This window comes from Chondrus crispus, genomic scaffold (genome assembly GCF_000350225.1).
Source record: "Chondrus crispus Stackhouse genomic scaffold, scaffold_12, whole genome shotgun sequence".
Lineage (NCBI taxonomy): Eukaryota > Rhodophyta > Florideophyceae > Gigartinales > Gigartinaceae > Chondrus > Chondrus crispus.
The window spans coordinates 556,146-575,398 of record NW_005178992.1 but is presented as its reverse complement, the minus strand read 5'-3'; the positions used below and the strand labels follow the sequence as shown (position 1 = coordinate 575,398).

Here is a 19,253-nt window from a genome sequence, read left to right as displayed (position 1 = left end):
CCCACCTTCTCCGGGTTGCGTCCATCATCCAGAAAGTTGCTCAGAACGCAGTACCCCTGAGATTCAAGCTCTCCTCGTTTCTCAGCGAAATATGCGAGAGCAGCGTAGTCATTTGCAATGGCAGACGCCCAAGGAAGCAGGTTCTTGGGGACTTCAGTAAAGCGTTCTTCGCCATCGGGAACGACCTCTTCTTGTGGATGATCGACGAGGTAGTTCAGCGCTGCACGCCAGAAGACCAAGTGGTGATTATCTCGAAGCACATCGGCTGCACTGTTAAAAAACACGTTCGCCCGGTGTTCATGCGGAACGAGTATCGTCTCCAAAAACGGCATAGCATGACGAATAGGGTTCTTCTTTGGCCATTGACTAGGGAATAGAAAAGCAAACCGGCACCATTGCGGATGCTCTAAACCTTCGTATGGAACCGGGTCGTCATACCCTATCGGCAGTACAGCTGCAACTTCATCTTTAAAGCCGCTTCCATCCGTGGAGGCAAACTTCCCTTCATCTCGAACAGTTTCCTTTTCCGGACGAGAGACGACATCCAGACCAAGGGCATCCATAATCCGAATAACCTCGTTCTCAGGCAAGCCTTCTAGAGCACGCACCAGATCATCTCGCGGCATATACCCGGACCCCTCATCCGTGGCAGCAGGATTGACATCATCTTTCCCCGTCCCCGCAATCTTCGGCTTTTTTCTCTGTCTTCCCCTTCCGGAGTCGGGCTCGAAATCCTCTTCATCTTCCCCGCGCTCGCTGTAGTTCCGCTTTTTACTCTTTCGCTTAGGTCGCTGACTGGAGCCTTTAGTTTGCTTGGTCCCATTCCCTTGTGGCTGTTTCGGCTCCTTAGCCAGCTCAGAGTTCTGGGCAGGGCCCGGAGTCTGCTTCGGCCGCAATGAATCTCCTGGTTTGGAATTGGGAGGTGTTCCTCGAGGCGACTCCGATTCTTGCTCATGGTCGCCATCATTCCTCCCTGACGATTCTGAGTTAGTGAGGGTTATACATCCTCCCTCCACCTCCGAATCTGATTCCGACTCAGCCTCGTAGTCTTCGACTCCAGGCAATGCCTTCAGACGCTTCTTCAGATTCGTCAGCTTGGTTTTCATAACGCCCTTCATCTTCTGACCTTCGTCAAACCTTCCCATGCCCGTCCGAATGCTCTCTCCAACTGTTACCTTCGTCTTTCCTACCGTACGCTGCAAAAACTCACGGACGGGCCACCCGCAGAACTCTGCAGCTTTTTTGACCTCACCGTATTGTTCGGCCACTGCATTGTAGAATGCTCTGCTTAGTCGATCAAACCTTCCAGTGGCCCTCCATCCAGTTTGGTTTGCAGTTTCAATTCTCTGCTTCACGGACTGCAGTCCAAGCCTGAACCCTTCCAAGTCCATACCAAGGAGAACATCCGATGCCACGTGACTAAGATTCAAATTCAATTGAGTGTTCGTCTCCTCTAAAAAGATATCAAACATGGCCTGGTTCTGAGCAAGTTTCAGGCCAATCATTCCGTAACGTTGCAACTGCCTCATCTTCTGCTTCCCCAAAGTCTTTCCGGCGAAGAGGGCAGTCGCCAGATGGGAAGAATTAGATGCGCGAATATCAACGTCTTCTCTGGCATCAAGCGTCCTTGCTAAAGACACACAAGCATGAATCTGGTCCTGCAAGGTCATCTCTCTGTTCGTAGAGGTACTCTTGTTCAAAAAGGCACCAATGCTAACAATCTCCGCAGAGTGGAGACACGGAACATCTCGACGAGGAATCCACAGCGTCACTTTGACAGTTTGGATTCTCTCTCTGATGATCACGATGAGCCGGTGCCGCCCATCAATCAACCACACCTCCCTGGTGATCTTCCCATTCGTAATCATCTCTTCAGCCAAGGCACAGGTTAACCCGTTGCCCTCCTTCAGTGTTACCGATAGCGTGCCGGAGCTGGTCATGTATCCATTTTCTTTGATTGACTGGCGCATCTCTCTGAGGTGCTCCTCATCCACCAAACGAATGCTCTGCTTTGGCTCACTTATCAAAGAAACATCGATTTCGAGAATACACTGGCGGTAGTTGTTCAAATCTACCTCAGGAGCCAGCAGGGGATTGTCATTCTTAAGCCTGTCCTGCGCAGCACGCTCCTCTTCGTCAGAGTCCACAATTATGACGTCAGCAGCTTCTTCCGATATTCCAACACCGTCTGAACCCTCCCGCCTGTAACCAGACCTCCCTGCTGTTTCCGTATCGGTTAGGGTTCTGGTTCCTTCCTCAGCGGAATTTGATGCTGCTCTCTTGATCGTTTGGCCTCCCTTCTTTCGGGGTCGAGGTGGACTGCGCACGCGCAGAACAACTGGTCCAACGGATATGGGCATCGCAGTCGTAGCCGCTGCTCTGCCCACGGACGCAGCATCCTCAGCGGCACCGCGTGCAGCAACACTGGCGCTCTTGCCTGCGACGGAAGCCGTTTCTTCTCCACCTTCACTCCCATCATTCGCAGCACGCGCACTACGACCACCACGGCCATCACGAGTACCACGAGTGCCACGAGTACCACGAGCACCGCGAGAACCACGACGACCACGACCACGACGACCTCTGCGCCCCCTTTCAGCACTCGCCCCATTGCCAGAGCTATTGTCGGTCCGAGCACTAGCTACGGTACCAGCTGCTTCTTCATTCTCAGCACGAGCGCGTCTTTCTCCCCTATCCAATCGTTTCCGACTCGAATCCTGGTTCATTTCGCCTTCTGAACCGCTTTCAGATCCACCTTGACGTTCCTCATCCGCAACTGGTCTCCCGTCCACCATATCAAAGCTTTTATACAGCCTGATAGTACGCAAAGTGAATCACTCTTACTCAACGCAGCCACACTACAGCTCTCGTGCCAAGATTCCAAGCAACGGTCGCGATTCAGCCTGATCCACGTAAACCAAATACAACTCCAATGCGCAGCAGCTCTCGTCCAGCGATTCCCGAACGATTCAGCTAAGCGGTCGCGAATCCCCCTAGTATAAGCCCCACGTTCAAAGCAGGAACGACAGAAATTCTCTCAACACACTCTTCAACCGGTCGCCTGGGGACTCATTCGAGATGGAAGCCGTTGATGGGACTATCAATAGAGTAGGAGAGTGGACGCCACCACCAGCAAGGCCCGTTACATTGAGCCCCTCCATCCCGCCAATCAGCGCCCTCCACTTGCGCAAGCCCGCATGGAAGCCAGGGCATTCCCCGCTCATCCCCCAAAATTTACGTCGGTCGACCTGGCGGGCGCTTCGAGTATGATTGCCCAATCATACTGGGAAAGACCTACTTTTCAGTAATTTTTTGGGGGTTCCGGCCAGTATGATTCGGCAATCATACTCGGCCAAGCATGTTTTAATAATAAAATTTCCCACTCTTTTCCAGTATGATTGCCGAATCATACTACACCTGAAACCAATGTCGTACTACGCTGTACTACGTCATCTCAACCCAACTTCCCATCGGCCTCCACACGTCTTTCCCTCGCCCTCCCTCGCCCTCCCTCGCCCTCCCACGCCGACTAAGCACGCTCAAACCCCATTTTATGACCATTCTCCACCTCGCGATCCCTCGATTCATCAGAGGATTAGCGTTATCCGTCGCTGTGCCTCCCCCACCCCAACAAACACGCTTGAGATCCCCTTCTCTGACCACTGCGCTAATCCGTCTTTGAAAGTCTCGGTCGACCCATTCACCTCATCCGGTTGACTTATCGTCACATTTCCACTGCCGTGTCCCTCTTCAGATCTTTCGACCATTCCCCTTCATTCTTCCAACAACAACTACACTCTTTAAAGAGTCTCCCATCCAGCGTCGGCACACGTCGTTCCCCATTCGTCGCACTTGCCCGATTGCTATCCAGCGCCTTCCTACTTCTTTTGTTGCCCCAATTTAAAAAGACTACCGACAACAGAATCCACGCCGCCCTCGCACGAGTCAATCACCACCCCTGCCTTCTACCTAATATATCCTCCCATCCTTCATCTCATAGCATTACCATGGCAAAGCTCACTACTTTTGCAAAGCTTTCAATAGCCGTTCGGGATGCTTGGGATGCTTTGGAACCCACCGCGAAAGCCAGAGACCTTCCTTTTGCAAAGTTCTGCGAATGGGTCCAGAAGGTTTTCGCTAACCGTGCAGAAATGGAGATGCCATCAGCCGTCAAGGACATACTCCTTTTTGTTACCGAAGGCAACGACTACACAAACTACGAAAAGACTCAGCTCATTGCCAAGCTCCAAACTAGTAGCAATGGATTGTACTTTCCCACTGCTGCCGCCGTTGATATGATGCACAATGAAACCGATAGGCGAGTTCGAGACGTATTCGAGCACACATCACGCGAAGGATTCCCTTTAAATCACAGGCACTTGGTTTGCTCTTTCTTCACAGATAGTGGCCTTTCATGGACGAAGCCTAAAAAAGATAAAACCTACGCCTACAAAACGGAACCTGTCACCCGATTCGAGCAGCTCATTTTCGTATCCGTGATTATTGACATTACGAAGAGCATCAACGAGGAGAGGCCTGCAAAGAAAAGGAAAATAACAAGATCAATAGCACAACCGACCTCGTACCCTCCCAGCTTAACCTTGAGCGCCCTCACTACCGAAAAAGCAGTTAGAATAGGAGCTGCAATTCAGCAAGTGGTCAGAGCGTGGGATACGTATGCTGCCAGCTTCGGTTTTGACGGTGTCGAAAGCATGTTCCTCCCATATCTTCAGTTGACCTCGGATTTCGTTCAGTTTCGGGTCATTCAGTCACGTACAGAAGGCTTTCTCAGAAGCTCGCAAGCGAAGCGATTTGAGCCCCATGCTTCTCTGACACATACGAAAGAAGAAACGTTCGCACACGTCTGTGATAGAACCAACAGCCTGGATGAGTGCCTACGCACTCTTGCCACAGAGTTCTTCCAAGACATTCATTCAATGACGCATGCGCACGAGCTCTACGCACTGCCATCTCACATCAAATGGCCCGGTTTCGTAAGGTTCAAAGTGCACAACGAAGGAGTTCCTCAACGCTTTTCTAAAATACCGCTTCGCCTTACCAACACAGTTCGAAAGGAGTTAGAGACGGAGATGAGATTGCGGTCAGCTGTACAAAACTACGTACGTACAGCCCCTCGAGTCAAGGAAATTGTTGGCAACATTATTCCAGTAAGACCTGAGCGGTCGGCTGCTGAGACTCCACTCGAACCATTCTCTACCAAGATCCCAGCCAATGGAACTCGCGCGATTTCAAACCAAGCGATAAAGAAAAAGATGGAAGAGTTGGAAGATGCACTGAAACCATATCTGAGGCTGTACCGGTCAAGCTTCGAGGAAATCATCGAGCTGGAAGATTTAATCGCACCTACGGACCCTTTAAGTTCTTCAGGAGCTCAATTGCTTCTATGTGACCCTCCCTATAACACGAGAAGACAGTCGGACAAGAAAAACTCGGCCCATGATTGCCTCACAAATGAAGACATGGACGAGGTCGTGAAAACTGCAGCTATGGTCCTTAGAAAAGGTGGACACGGCATCATTTTCTGCTCGATACAGCAATTCATGACATGGCGTAGAAAGTTCAAAGCCTCGACTACAGACCTCGGCAGGGGCCAAAAGAGGCCCACATTCACTGTGGATTCGATGCCCTTGATAGTCGAGAGACATCCCTCAGTCATCACAGTACCCCCGGGAAAGAAGTGTTCACTCGTAAATGGGGCCGAATTGGCAGTCCATATCAAGAAAAACGGTCTTACACACAAAGAGGAAGAAGCGATGGTTAACTACAAGAACTTTAACTACGTCCCTTCAACATTTCCGGCCTTCAAGAACATCATTAACAATGTCATGTGGCTTCTTCCCGGTGAACAGCTCCGAGGATGCAACAGCAACGACCCATCAAAAACCTTTGCTCTCCGCGCAGAGCAGAAACCAGTTGCCCTCCTCAAGGAACTCATCTGCAGGTTCTCTCAGCCAGGTGATATCGTGGTGGATTTATTCGCCGGTACCTTCTCAACTGCCCATGCTTGCATGACTCTCCCCAATCATCGCAGATTTGTCGGGTGCGAAGTAGATGAGGCATGCTTTGCTGTGGCTTCCAACCATGTCTTACGAAGAACAGCATCAGCCATTGCTACCAAGGCCACAGATATCAAACTATTGTCGAAGTTCCTTCCTTTAGTTTGTTCTGTGCATGAACAGTACGCCCCTCCAGAGATGCTTGATCCCAGGTGGAACGCTCCAAAAGGAATGCCACCATACCAATGCTTCCCTGACCATATTCTGTCTCATCTAGCATCCACTTGGGATAATCGAGGATTCCTGATTGACTGCATGAACAAGCCATTCCATGAATGGCCCCGTCAATACCAAGGCCTGCTTGAACAATCAGACACGAAACAACTTTTGCAGATTGATGCAGCTGCCAACGGTTTGTTCGTCGCAACCTCAACCATCAAGCACCAAATGGCTGGTCAGGGTGTATTTGCGGCAAAGACTTTTCAGAAGGGGGACCGAATCTGTTCGTACTTTGGTACGTTGGTATACCACGATCTCGGAAAGCGCAGGCAGATGGCAAAGAAATATGGCGGCGGTGTACTCGGGGTAGACATACATCGCTACAACAAATATGCGCTGCAAGTGAACATACGCGGACACGGATTCAACGCCGTCAAGGACCTGCTGAACGGTCGAAAGGCAATATGCGTTGTCCCTACACCATTCACAATGGGTGGTTACATCAACGACGCGCGCTATCACCACGACGACGAAGAATTCGAAGCACACAGACAGGGGCAGCTGCTGTTTCCCCGCCCACAAAACGCAAGGTTAATGGCACCGCAAGCTCCCACTCATCCGTCCCAATTAGTCCAGCCGACTATTTTGGTCGTGGAAGCACAGACCCTAATCAGTCCAGGATCTGAAATTTTCGTAGACTACGGTATAGAGGGCTTCGTCTACCACAGCAACGGTAACGGTGGGGATTCCATGTAAAGTTCCAATACTGAAGGGTCCTAACAATAAAAAAGCAATTTCCTGCACTTCTAGACCAAGTTTGAGATTATGTGATTACGGTGGACATGAAGATGATTCGCTACGCTATGGCGGGTGCGTCCATGTAAGACGGGTAAGTCCCTGGCGCGCTCTTGTGGCAGTACATAACCGCAGCAAAAGAGTAGCCCGACCAACATAATAGCCACTACAGTAGTCCCTCGCTATCAAAACTACAGAGTAAAGTCTCGATAAGCTGCGTACCTGATATGATGAACTGTCTCGGTACACTGAACCGGAGGACTATGAGGGAGGCGCCACCCCGCTTTTTTGGCCCAGAATCAACGTTTTCGTATTTCTAACGTGAACTAGACTCTATAGAATGAACTACGCGATACTATGAACATACAAAAACATGAAAACCCCAGAGTTCACTTTATCGAGGCCGAAATGCGCACTAGAAACGAACCATCAACGACTACAGAAGCCATCCATACGATTTTGCCTCAGATTCGAACGCTGAAGCCTCCTTACGCGGCTTTGTTCCTCATACAGAAGTGACTTGATGCTCGAAGGCAGCCCCGATTGAACTAGATTCGCGTCCGTCATAATACAACTGAGTTCGTTAGATAGAGCTTCTAATGTTCCGCGATACCGAGCAAGCGACGGTTTGCGTCCTGTCCGGTCTTTCGCTGGCACAGTAGAGCGATCGTCCTCACTATCTGAATCACCGTTAAATTGATCTTGCTCAATGCCAGTAAATGCCGCAAAATCCCCTAATCCAAGATCAATGGCTTGACCGAGAGCTGACTCTTCTGATATAGACTCTGGATGTGGCAGAATTAAAAGAAAAGGAAGGCTGGATCACAATGTGAAGTGGTCCAGATATGGAATTGCGCCCGTCGACGTTGCCCGTCGACGTTGCCCGTTGATGGACAGAGTCAAGGAAAGTGAGTTTGTGTTCCTGTGACCGTATCATCGGCATTGGTGGAGACGCTCTAAGAGCGTCTCCACCGGTGTGGTCCAAATCATACTGTACCGGTAAAACAGGTACACGTGTACACGAGCAGTTCCGCCGCCGTGAACTGCCTCGGTAAGGCGAACTCAATGGGCTGCTCGGAAGCGCCACATTTCGGTTCACGATATCGAGACTTTACTCTGTACCCCGTGTTTCTTACCGAGGTGAGTTTCTCAGAATATTGGGATTTTGAATACATTTACGCAAGTCCGGCCTGGTGGTTGAATAGTAACCAGTGTCTTCCTTTCGTTACTAATTAGCGCATGTTGTAATCATTATATATTTAATGTTAATATTGAGTTTTCAATTAGTTAGAATTTTCCTGGACTTGGGAAGCCGTCAGCGTAGGAAAGTCGGTCGAAGAATTTTTTGGAAGTATACAGCCACCGGCCCCCACTGTTAGGAATGTACACGGACAACTGTGTTCCCGTAATCCCCCTCCTCCCCCTAATCTCAAATTCGAGATGCACACTCATAACTTCAACCAAAATCAAAATTGCTCAACCTGCACCTCATTCAGACTCTGGCAAATCACAGATCAAATTCACATCCCCATTCCCTTCTGACGCCATACAACGACGTGTTTCCCTAACTCACGTAATCACCCTTAATTGCATGCCCTACTTCCTTGACACCCACTACTACTGTAACTATGCCAAATTCTCCACATCATCGTAGAACTTCACCACGTATCGGAACGTCAACCCTTCCTTTCTGTGCTACCCAGGCTCCCCGTTCTCCTACTCAGTATGAGCCCCTTGCAGGTCTTATTTCGACGCAATGTTCACATATACAGGGTTCTCGTACTCACTGACCCCCCGCTCTCTCTCTTTCCCTCTTCTCTTCTTCCCCAGCGTTTCGCATCCCCGAAACCCCTCACCTCTCGCCTCCTTTCCCGCTCTCTCCCGACTTCACGCGCAATGACTACGCCATCGCATGCCGCCGCTTTCATCCGCAACGATCCTCGGGTGCCACTGCATCTCGCACCTACGTCCTTGTCTGTTGGCTTCCATTCCATCCTCCTCATCCTTGTCTGCGTCGATTGCAAGAGCGGGTCCCCCAGCGCAAGGGCCTTCAGCGACCACTTGCGCCACGTTCACAACATCCCTACTCCCCAGGCCGCACAGCGCTCTAGACTCGCAGAAGAAGCCCTCTCTTTCCACCGTACCTCTGTTTCCGATTCTCCGCTCCTTTCCGACTACCTGCAGGCTCCCCAATTCCTCCCCGATCCGGCCATCACTCTTCCGATCAAGAGCCTTCCCCCGCTTCAAGGATTCACTTGCAAATTAGTCTACTTCTGTCCTCTTTGCAAGCTCTCCAAGGGCACCCCGAAACGGCTTCGACAGCATATGAACTCCGTCCACCCGCCTGATGCACCCGGAAACCCCTCGCCGACCGAGGTTGATCAAATCATTGGCCGCGGTGCTGTTCGCGCCCAGTCTCTGTTTAGTGGTGCCAAGACCAAATACTTTCCCGTTACGGCCGAAGAGCCAATCGGGGAAATGGTCACCGTCTCCCAAGTCCCCGTCGGCATTCCTGACTCAGAAGAAGAAGATCCCATCCAATCTGCCCCGGTGTCGTCACCCCTCCCCATGGACACAACAACCGACTCAACTCTAGACCTCATCACTCCAGACCCCAACTCCCCGTCATATGAGCTCCACAAATGTGCCGCCGACGTACTGGCCCGTCTGACGTGTTCCAGTTCGGACCTGGCCCGGGTCGACGATCTCATACCGAATTGGAGGAAAATGACGCAGACTCCGGCATCGCCCTCCGCAACACATTCCTGTCGATCACCGACTTTGATGAAGCCCTCGACGCTCTGCCTTTACGCCGTGAGAAGGCAGCTCAACTCACGGGTGCCGTCACGACGGAGGACGTTCAAGCAACTTTATCCACGGTTGCAACCTGCGTCCATCTATACTTTCAAAGTATCGCCAAGGTCGTCAGGGACGTCACGCATGGATTTCGTCAAGCAATAAACCTCCACGGCACTACGCCCTTCCGACGGGTTCAATCCGTGGCAGAACGAAGATATGCTAGTCATGTTGCCCGCCTCCTCTTCTTCACCCATCAGACACGGGACGCCGACTTTTCCCGTAATGAACAGACTTCCATCGCGATGTTTCTCCACTACACAAACAACCCCACAAAATTTTCAGTTGTGCTTTCGTCACGGCCATCTACTACAGAAGTAGCTGAAACAGAAAAGAAACATGCAAAATCACCGTTCAGGCCCCTTGCAGGACGCGTCTTGCGAGTAGCCCTCCCCAAAGTATCATTCTCCCACCCTTCCAAAACGCATCGTTCTCGCGCCCCTCCAGAACGCATCATGGGCGCACCCCTCCCGAACGTATCATTCTCGCTCCCTTCCAAAATGCATTGTTCTCGCGCCCCTCCAGACCGCATCATGGGCGCACCCCTCTCGAACGTATCATTCTCGCACCCCTTCAGAACTCATCGTGGGGGCACCCCTCCCGAACGTATCATTCTCGCACCCTTCCAAAATGCATTGTTCTCGCGCCCCTCCAGACCGCATCATGGGCGCACCCCTCCCGAACGCATCAATCTCGCACCCCCTTAGAACGCGTCGTGGGCGCACCCCTCTCGAACGTATCATTCTGGCATCCCTCTAAAATGAATGATGAGCGCACCCCTATAGAACACATCACGAGCACCCCTCTCGAACGTAGCATTCTGGCACCCCTTCCAACGCATCATTCTCGCACCCCCTCAGCTCGCATCCTAGACGCACCTCTCCAGAACGCATCGTGCGCGCATCCCTCCCCAACGCATCTCTGACACACCCGTCCAAAATGCGTCGTTGAGGCAACGATCATCGAAACCTGCATACGGCGCTTTTCAATTTCGCGCAGTAAATAACTTAGAAAGCTTTGATGTTCAGGACATAAATCACGCCGCCTTATTGTGTAACTCGTACATGCGCACTGCGACGCCGTCAGTGCAGTATAAGGCCCTGCCACTAAATCTGCCTGCTGTAATTGCCCCACCCAGCACGATACGTTTTGGGCATCTGACAATCTTGCCAGACGAGGGACACGGTACGTGATAAAATATGAAGTTAATAATATTGCTCATGCGCCTCTAATCGCACACGGCAAAAACTAAATTTTGCGCACTGACATTTTATTGGCTGTGCGCCGCCGTCGGCAAAATTTTAGTCAGAAATTCCCAACAGCAATGTTGCCAATACAGCGCGTATGGGGGTGCCGCCGTGTAAATCGGCCTAAAACGTATCGTCCCACCAGAAAACTGTCGCCGTTAAAACCGCCCGGCACGATACGTTTTGGGCCATATACCGTAGACAGTACCAAAATCGCACATACGTCGAATCAGGCCTGGACGATACGTTTTTTGTCATTACGTATCGATCCTGACATGTGCCAAAAACGTATCGTCCCACGGGAACTGACGCCAGAACTAAACATAGAAATCCCGCCAATCTCCGTCCTCCTTTAAATCCCCTAAATCCCCTAATTGCCTAAATCCCCTAATCCCCCTCTGTTCGGACATGGGAATAGATGGTCCCTACATCCTTATATCAATATGCGTAAACCTGTGATTCCGCCTAATTCCCCTAATTCCCTAAACGGACAGGGATAGTCGTAAGAGGGCGGGCGCGTTGGAGGAGGGGCAACAGGAGTACGGAAGGGGAGCGGTGTGGTTCCAGAGAACGTGCGGATGAGATTGTCTCATACAATATGTGGTCATTCAGGGCGGGGGAAGGAGTGGAACGGACAGAGTAAGTGAGATCAGTAGTGAACCAATAGACGCGCGTTACGAGGAGCGCCAGCCAGTAGATGCGCGCCGGGATTCAGGGGCGTGAATAGGGGAACCGCGAATGATATCGTGACAGCGACGAACGGGATCAATGACGCGACATGACAGCGAGGATGACGTCCATCCGGCCAACGGCTGACGTCGGATGCATGTCGGCAATTTTCGACGTCCATCCGGTATGATAAAATAATCAAATTTGGCCCTGTGCGCATTGAAATTTTTCCAGATTTTTTTCTAGCCAATGCGCACTCCGTCAGACCGAAGTAAATTTGCGCTTAATTTCAGCCCACCTGAACGCGCGTCTGTTCGGACATGGGAATAGGAAATATCCCTAATCCGGCCAACGGCTGCCGTTGGATGCATGTCGGCAATTTTCGACGTCCATCCGGTATGATAAAATGATCAAATTTGGCCCTGTGCGCTTTGAAATTTTTCCAGATTTTTTTCTAGCCAATGCGCACTCCGTCAGACCGAAGTAAATTTGCGCTTAATTTCAGCGCACCTGAACGCGCGTCTGTTCGGACATGGGAATAGGCACTGTCTGCGACTTCTGCGTTTTTTGCCGGGGATTAGAAGCCCCTCACCCGAAGAGGGTGCTCAAGATTGCCGAGGTGTGCAGCATGAGCAAATTGGGCGGCGCTGTAGCTGCAACAACAGCGATGAAGACTTCCATCCGGCCAATTGGACTTCTATCCGCGGAACCCGAACTTCTATCCGAAAATATCATACTACAGTAAAATGGCCCGTGCTTTTACATAATTTTTGCAGATTTTCTCAGGACCTAATTGGGCTTCCATCCTGACAGTCTTCATTAATGGTACTATTTTCGCTGCTCAGACTTCAATCCGTCGATCCCATATGTATAAGTGGAATCGGTGTAGTCATCGTGAAGATATGAAAGATCAAATGTCACGGTACAGACAGTCCGATGGGACCATCCCCTTGCTGGTCTACCAAGATATCTCTAATAACAAATTGCTGGACTCCTTGCTGGTCTACAAATATTGGTACAGTATTGTAACGTATTCGGCGAGCAGGGATCTATCTACGAAAAATCTGAAACATTATTGCTGGTGTCCTTGCTGGTCTACAAAATATTGGTACAGGGGGGAGGTCGCTCAATAGTGCCTTCTCTAGTAAAGCTTCCCCGCAACGGCCCCAGCGGCCCCAGCGACGGCAACACCAAAACCAGTGGCGGCAACGGAGGCTACGGCGGCAACGGCAACACCAGCGGCAAAAGCGACACTGCCCTTGGACCACTCTCCCTCCGACAGCTACTTTGATGCACTGTGTATTTTTTACTTTATTTTGTTGCGTTCAGCTGGTTGCTTTACACACCATCATTCTACTCAACCTCGGACTTGGTTATATACGACAAGGGCTCTGTACATATCAGATTGGTGTTTCGGAATATAGCCATCGGAGCCTGTTACTCGATAACATGATTGTGGAACGCCACAAAACCATTTTAGCTCGGTTTGTCTGGTTTTGAAATAACTTTTTATGTGCTTGTAACTAGGATGTATGTTTTACGGATGAAACGTACGATATGGATTGAATTCATTAGGCAGCACAGTATACTTTGGTTCGCGTCAGTATGCCGATGAGGAATGGTTTTCTGGTGGATGTACAGAGTTTGTATTTGATGTCGACTAGGCGGTCTGCATGTACGACAACTGCTGATCATATATTTCAGATGCACTACTTTCTTTCAACGTTTTTGTGATGCTTTTCGAAATACCTCATCTGTATACACTTCACAAGTCATTCTAATCCCACATTGCGCATGAGTTTTTTCGCGCGAATTTTCACAATGACCATTTCTTAAAGCACACACACGTTCAGCCTGCCGCGAATGATCGTATTTATTATTGGAACAGAAAACTGGGTCCAATCAGTATCTACATTTGTAAGAAAATTCTTTAATTACTTATGGCATGTCTTTCGCCAAGAAATTATGGTGTAAATGTAAAGTCACTGGACAAGTGCTGCATTATGAGAAAGATGTTATCTCATTCATGTCTCAAGTTGAATGCGGTACAGGGCGTGACGTAATAGACACCAGTCATACGCAAAAATTGATCTGTAGCGTCTTATTCTAATTACAATTTAACGTCTTCGAACAACTGCTGCATGTTTCCTACTTCCAGTTGTCCGCAGTGCCGAGCCTGACGTAACGGACATCAGTATTTACATACTGTAGCGATCTGTCGCGTCCTATTTTTATTTGAATTTAACGTCTCCCAACAACTGCTGCACGTTTCCTACTTCCAGTTGTCCGCATTGTAGAGCCTGACGTAGTGGAGACCAGTCAATTTATAAAGCGATCTGTAGCGTCCAATTTTAATTAGAAAGTAACGTCTCCCAGCAACTGCTTAAGATATTACCGCCTACATCCTCTGTGCATTCGTGTACATTCGTGCACATTCATGCCTCCTTTTGTAGCCCATGCCCCCTCCTCTCTACGTTCTCCATTTCTCCGCTACCCGCGCTGCTCAAACTCCCCATTTCCATGTCCCCTTCCATATCTTCTGCAGTCCGCCACTGTCCCCTTCCCGCGTACCCCACTTCCTCTTCCGCCAGTTGACTGCAGTGTGGAGCCAGACATAATACACGTGAACTCTAAATTATGAAGTTGGGTCTCGCAACAACTGCTCCGAATTTTATCGCCTAGATCCTCTGTACATCCCCCTTTCACGGCTACTTCGAGTCCTCTCCCTCCTCAACCTGCACCCCCCTCTTTCCTCGTCTGCTGCACTTCCTAGCTATACCACGCCCTCCGCTTCTTAGGGCTTCTTGTAGACCCCGATGGCGGGCTGCTGCTTCTCACGCAACTGCCCCCACTCCCACCTCTACTAGGGCTCGTACCTACGCCTCTGTGCGTGCGTAGGCTGATAGCTACGCTTTACATTCGCCTCCAGGTGTAGACACACCCCAGCGGGGAATGTAGCATAGCATTCGCGTTAGGACATCGCGCAGTTTCACGATTGCAGTATTGGTAATAACTTGAATGGGTCATGAGATTCCGTCATTCATGACTTGAAACATTTCACTGTAGCAATACTTTATATATAGCGTCAGCGCGGAGCAATGCTAGAAAGGCTAACCCACGCATGACAGAATGCGAAACAGGTGCGAAAAAGATAGCGACATATTCCATTTCGGAACGCGGAAAGCGGATCGTCCATGACCTCGTCGCTTACTAAGTTTATTGGTTCTCCCTTGAGACGGCCTTCTCGGACAGTAGCTTCGGAGAAGTTGCCCTTTCTAAATCATCAACTGTTTGCCCACTTTCAAGCTTGGGCTGTCGTCTTCTCCTACCGGTCTTGTCCCTTTCAAATCTCGTGGATCCCCCCTCCATCGCCTTCTTTCATGACATGGCCCTTGTCTTATTTGGAGCCCTTGTCGTGTGCTTCTGTCGCGTGCTTCTGTAGCTACTGTGTCGGCGATATGAGACTTTTTTTAGCAGTACGAGGGTGTCCGACCGTCAACGTTTTTTTTCCGGTCCACACCAATCGACCAAGTCAACATCTATCGATGTAGGTGGGATTTTTCTGTATTTGCGTTCTTGGACACGATCTGCTATGTAAATAATTATGAGAAATTGGAGTGATAGGAGATACATCAGGGCTAAACTCACACAACATGTCCAATAGAAGTACTCCATTTGTTTTACAACAGTAACTACATTCACGAACACCGTACCCTATGGTGTTGGTGTCCCGATCGGTGGAACTTCATCCAAACTTGATGAGGGCGCAGGCGTCCGTTTCGCCGAGAATTCGTTCACAGATGACAGGGGCGTTGGGGTGTTGGTCAATACAACTGCAACAGCGCTTGATGACATGAGCAATGTCCCAGTCGATGGGAGTGGTGGCCTACCAGTAGGTGACGGTACCGGGGTACGCCACGCCGCCACAACGCTGACAAACAGTGATGGCCTCGGTGATGCCGATGGTTCACACTCAGCAGAGACTTCACAAAGTCGCCGGCCGTCGAAGACCCAGGTACGGACCCCCCATCTCAAATCAACAGCTTTATACACATGTGCAAATTCATCCCTCCGTTTATAGCGCATATCCCCTTCTTTCTACGTTTTCCATTTCTCCGCCACACGCCCTGTTCCAGGTCCACCACCAAATCCCCTACATACCTTCTGAGGTCTTCTGCTTGCCAGAAACAGCAGACTGATCCTGACGTTTCGGACGTTTCGCGGGCTGTGTCTCAGTCGAACCACTTGATCTCCTCTTCGTAGTAGAATTCTGGGCAATGGGTCCGACCTTAGACTGTCGCTTTTGCGAGTCCTTGGACTTCACCGAGTCTGCCCATGCACTTCTGTCGCCCTTGTTTCTTCTAGAGACTTCGCCCTCCCGCCTTTCACGAGTTGAGTTGAATGATTCGTTCGATTCCTCGCCCTGAACAGGGCTTGGCGATTTGGGTCTCATCCCCGACACCATCGCGCTGGCCTTGCACTCTTTCATGACCTTGGCACGACTGGCGCGATGGCCTGCCGCTCCTTTTGCAGCAGCCTCATTCTGTTCAAGACGTTCCGCAGCTGGGGGTGAACCAGGACTTCCTGAAATATTCGAGGAGATGGCGGAGCCGTGGCGAAATGAAGAAGGTTGACGGGTTGGTTTCTTGGTCTCATCATTGGAAAGTTGTCTCTTGCTCTTTTGACCCTTCTTTCCAGAGGTGGAGGCCGGAGCTCGTCAACAAGACAGGAAGCATCCAATCGGAGCTCGCCAACAAGACAGGGGCCACCCGCGGGACAAAGAAATCACGCACGTTTTACTTTGAAAAACGCCATTAAATTTTGGGGGACTGAAGCACCGAGCGCGATTGAGCACGATGGTATCGAATCGATGGTCCCACTTGGTGTTCTGATGGAGGGAAGCATCGAGGGAGTCGAGAGAAATATAGATCGTAGTGTGGAGTTGTAAGATTGCGGGTCGAGAAAGGCAATGATGGTGACGCTATGAGCAACCTTGGGTGCGGTGAAATCTGTGAAGCTGTTTGAACTTGGGGTGGAAGGGCACGGAGATGCCGAGGCGATGGTGAGGCTTTGCGACATGCAAATACGACGTGCGGAGGTCGTGCGAACCAACGCGGGCCGCGGCGCCGAGTTGTACGAGCGTGCGATCCAGATGCGCCAAGATCACGATGCTATGCTCGGCATGACGCTCCTACTGCGGGACGGAGGGGACGGGTTTTGCGATGGATGCAGAGAGAGCTTCGAGGCTGTTGTAGTGCGCAATGCAGGGGCATGGAGAAGGAGAGGCAATGGCGCTTCATCCCAGCCTGGTGCGGGACGGAGCTATTATAGCCAATATGTCACTGAGGGCAGACGTGGTATAGGGGTAGGGTAACCTTGCTCGGTTGTCACAGGCATTGGCACGTGTTTGGGTGATGATGTTGCAGCACTGCACATCCTTCTATGCTCATGCGTAGCCCCTCTCCATCTACCATCAAATACGCACGAGGCACTCCCTACACTTCGCGCCAGCACTAGAGTAGAAGCACCATGAGTCTATTTGCATTTATGCAGATGACATTACAAGGCTGATAATGCTTGTGGAAAATGGGCATGTTTCTTTCTCTTGTAATTTGAATATGAAGTTTATTGCAGAGCGGAAGTGCAAGTCATTCCAGATTGGTTCTGGTGAAGTTGCCCATGGACTGTAGTGATGCTTGTGAAATTTAGAATAAGTGACTAATCGGTTGGAGGGATAGGACAACTGCAATAGTTCATCATTTTTGATCTGGATTATCAAACAAAGCGTCAGTGTACATTAGGTAGGAAGGAGCCTAGGGCGAAACTGCAAAGAGAAGCTTAGACTGCTAGTTTAAGTTGCTACCCGTATCACTCCCGTGTGCCAAAAGTGACGTATTTATGACGTTGGTCAGTCGTGGCTCGACTTCTTCCCGGGCAATCACAAATGCTTTTTCTTGGTAAATGGCAGGGGTCTTCAGGCTCATCGTGAACCTGTCCATGAACTCTGGGAAACAGAAAAGGCTTCGGTGCACTGATCAATAGGGTATCCCGATAGTGAATGGCAGGAGGAAGAAGAGAAGGAGGCTTTGGGGGCGTGTTCTCTACCTTCATGATTTCATGGAGGAAGACGCGTGCGATTAAAGCATGAAAATATCTCTGCCTCCTGTGTCGTACCGGCATAGTGCTTATCGCTTTCCTGCACTCACACTTGAAACCGTCGGTGCTTCATTTCGCCCATCTCAACTATCACAATGACGAACACCGTAAGGTTACATTCCATGGGAATACATCTTGGTTACAAGCGTAATCTACGTAACCAGCAGTGTGGCCAGTCACGCCTTCTAATCGACGGCATCAAGGATCGGATCGCAAAGATGCCCAGTTCTACATGTGTAAGCGAGTAGCTTACGTCTACAAGGGTCTAGTCGAGAAGAAGACTCCGAGCGGCGCCTCGAGAAAGTATCGCGTTATGTGGGGCCGCATTATTGCCCCGCACGGAAACAACGGTCACGTACGCGCGAAATTTCGCAATCAGTTGCCACCGAATTCCATCGGAAAGGGCGTTCGCGTCATGCTTTACCCCAGTACAATTTAATCACCTCAGAGCCCTGTTCTCTGTGTTTCTCTTCAACGGCCGATGCGGAGACGGCCTACTTCTTTCAGGCCTGTGACTGAGCGCGATCTATTGCGCTTTAGAGTACGGATACTTCCATTGATCAGCAAAGAGAAACAAGTGGCACTGACAGAAGAAGCGAGTGACTCCAAGTTACAGAGATTTGTACATGGTAAAGCAGCGAGAATTTTGCGATCGTTTCTATTTCTTTAGTTAGAGTGTTTGCTGTTTTTTTGGCGTGTTAATTTCTTTGCTTTCAACTTCTGAAGCCAGCAAAAAATAACTTAACGGTGGGTGTGTTCCTCTCGACGTCCCCGAGTAAGGATACAACCTTCCGAAGCGATGCCGTATCATTTGCTGCGATTTCAAGCAAGAATGAAGCAGCCCCCGTTGACTGGCTCGCCTTACTTGTGGTACTTACGGATTTGGACGGCAGTGAGAGCACAATCTTCGATAAACAGATCGAGAAAAGAAGTAGACCAATCCGATTAGGGGATTTAGGGGACTAATGCCAAATGGCGGCAGCGGCGGTGCCAGCGGCGGGGGCGACGGCGGCACAAGGACGAGGGCAGAGCAAGAGGACGGCAGAGGCAGGGGGATAGGGATAGACACAAAAAACAACGCAGCAACAGACCATCCCAGTATTCCAGGTCTGTCACTGCGTCTGTGGTCCCAGCATAAAGCGTTTTGGCTTTTGTAAGACTTGAATCTTTAGTGCAGATGTGCAGTATGAGTGATAGCGCCCTGCGTGAGTTCCTTGAAAGCAGTGATACAAGAAAAGTGGCTTTAGAAAGTCGAAATTTCAATTTTCTTATACTGCCAGGTTCGATATAGAGC

General features: G+C 50.3%; 1 protein-coding gene across 1 annotated transcript; it reads left to right on the top strand.

The window, feature by feature from the left end:
* The first annotated feature begins 18,191 nt into the window (after positions 1-18,191).
* On the top strand, positions 18,192-18,398 carry CHC_T00001969001 (hypothetical protein). Its single transcript, XM_005713129.1, has one exon. It carries the CDS (start codon positions 18,192-18,194, stop codon positions 18,396-18,398), a length of 207 nt encoding a protein of 68 aa, XP_005713186.1.
* The last annotated feature ends 855 nt before the right edge of the window (positions 18,399-19,253 follow it).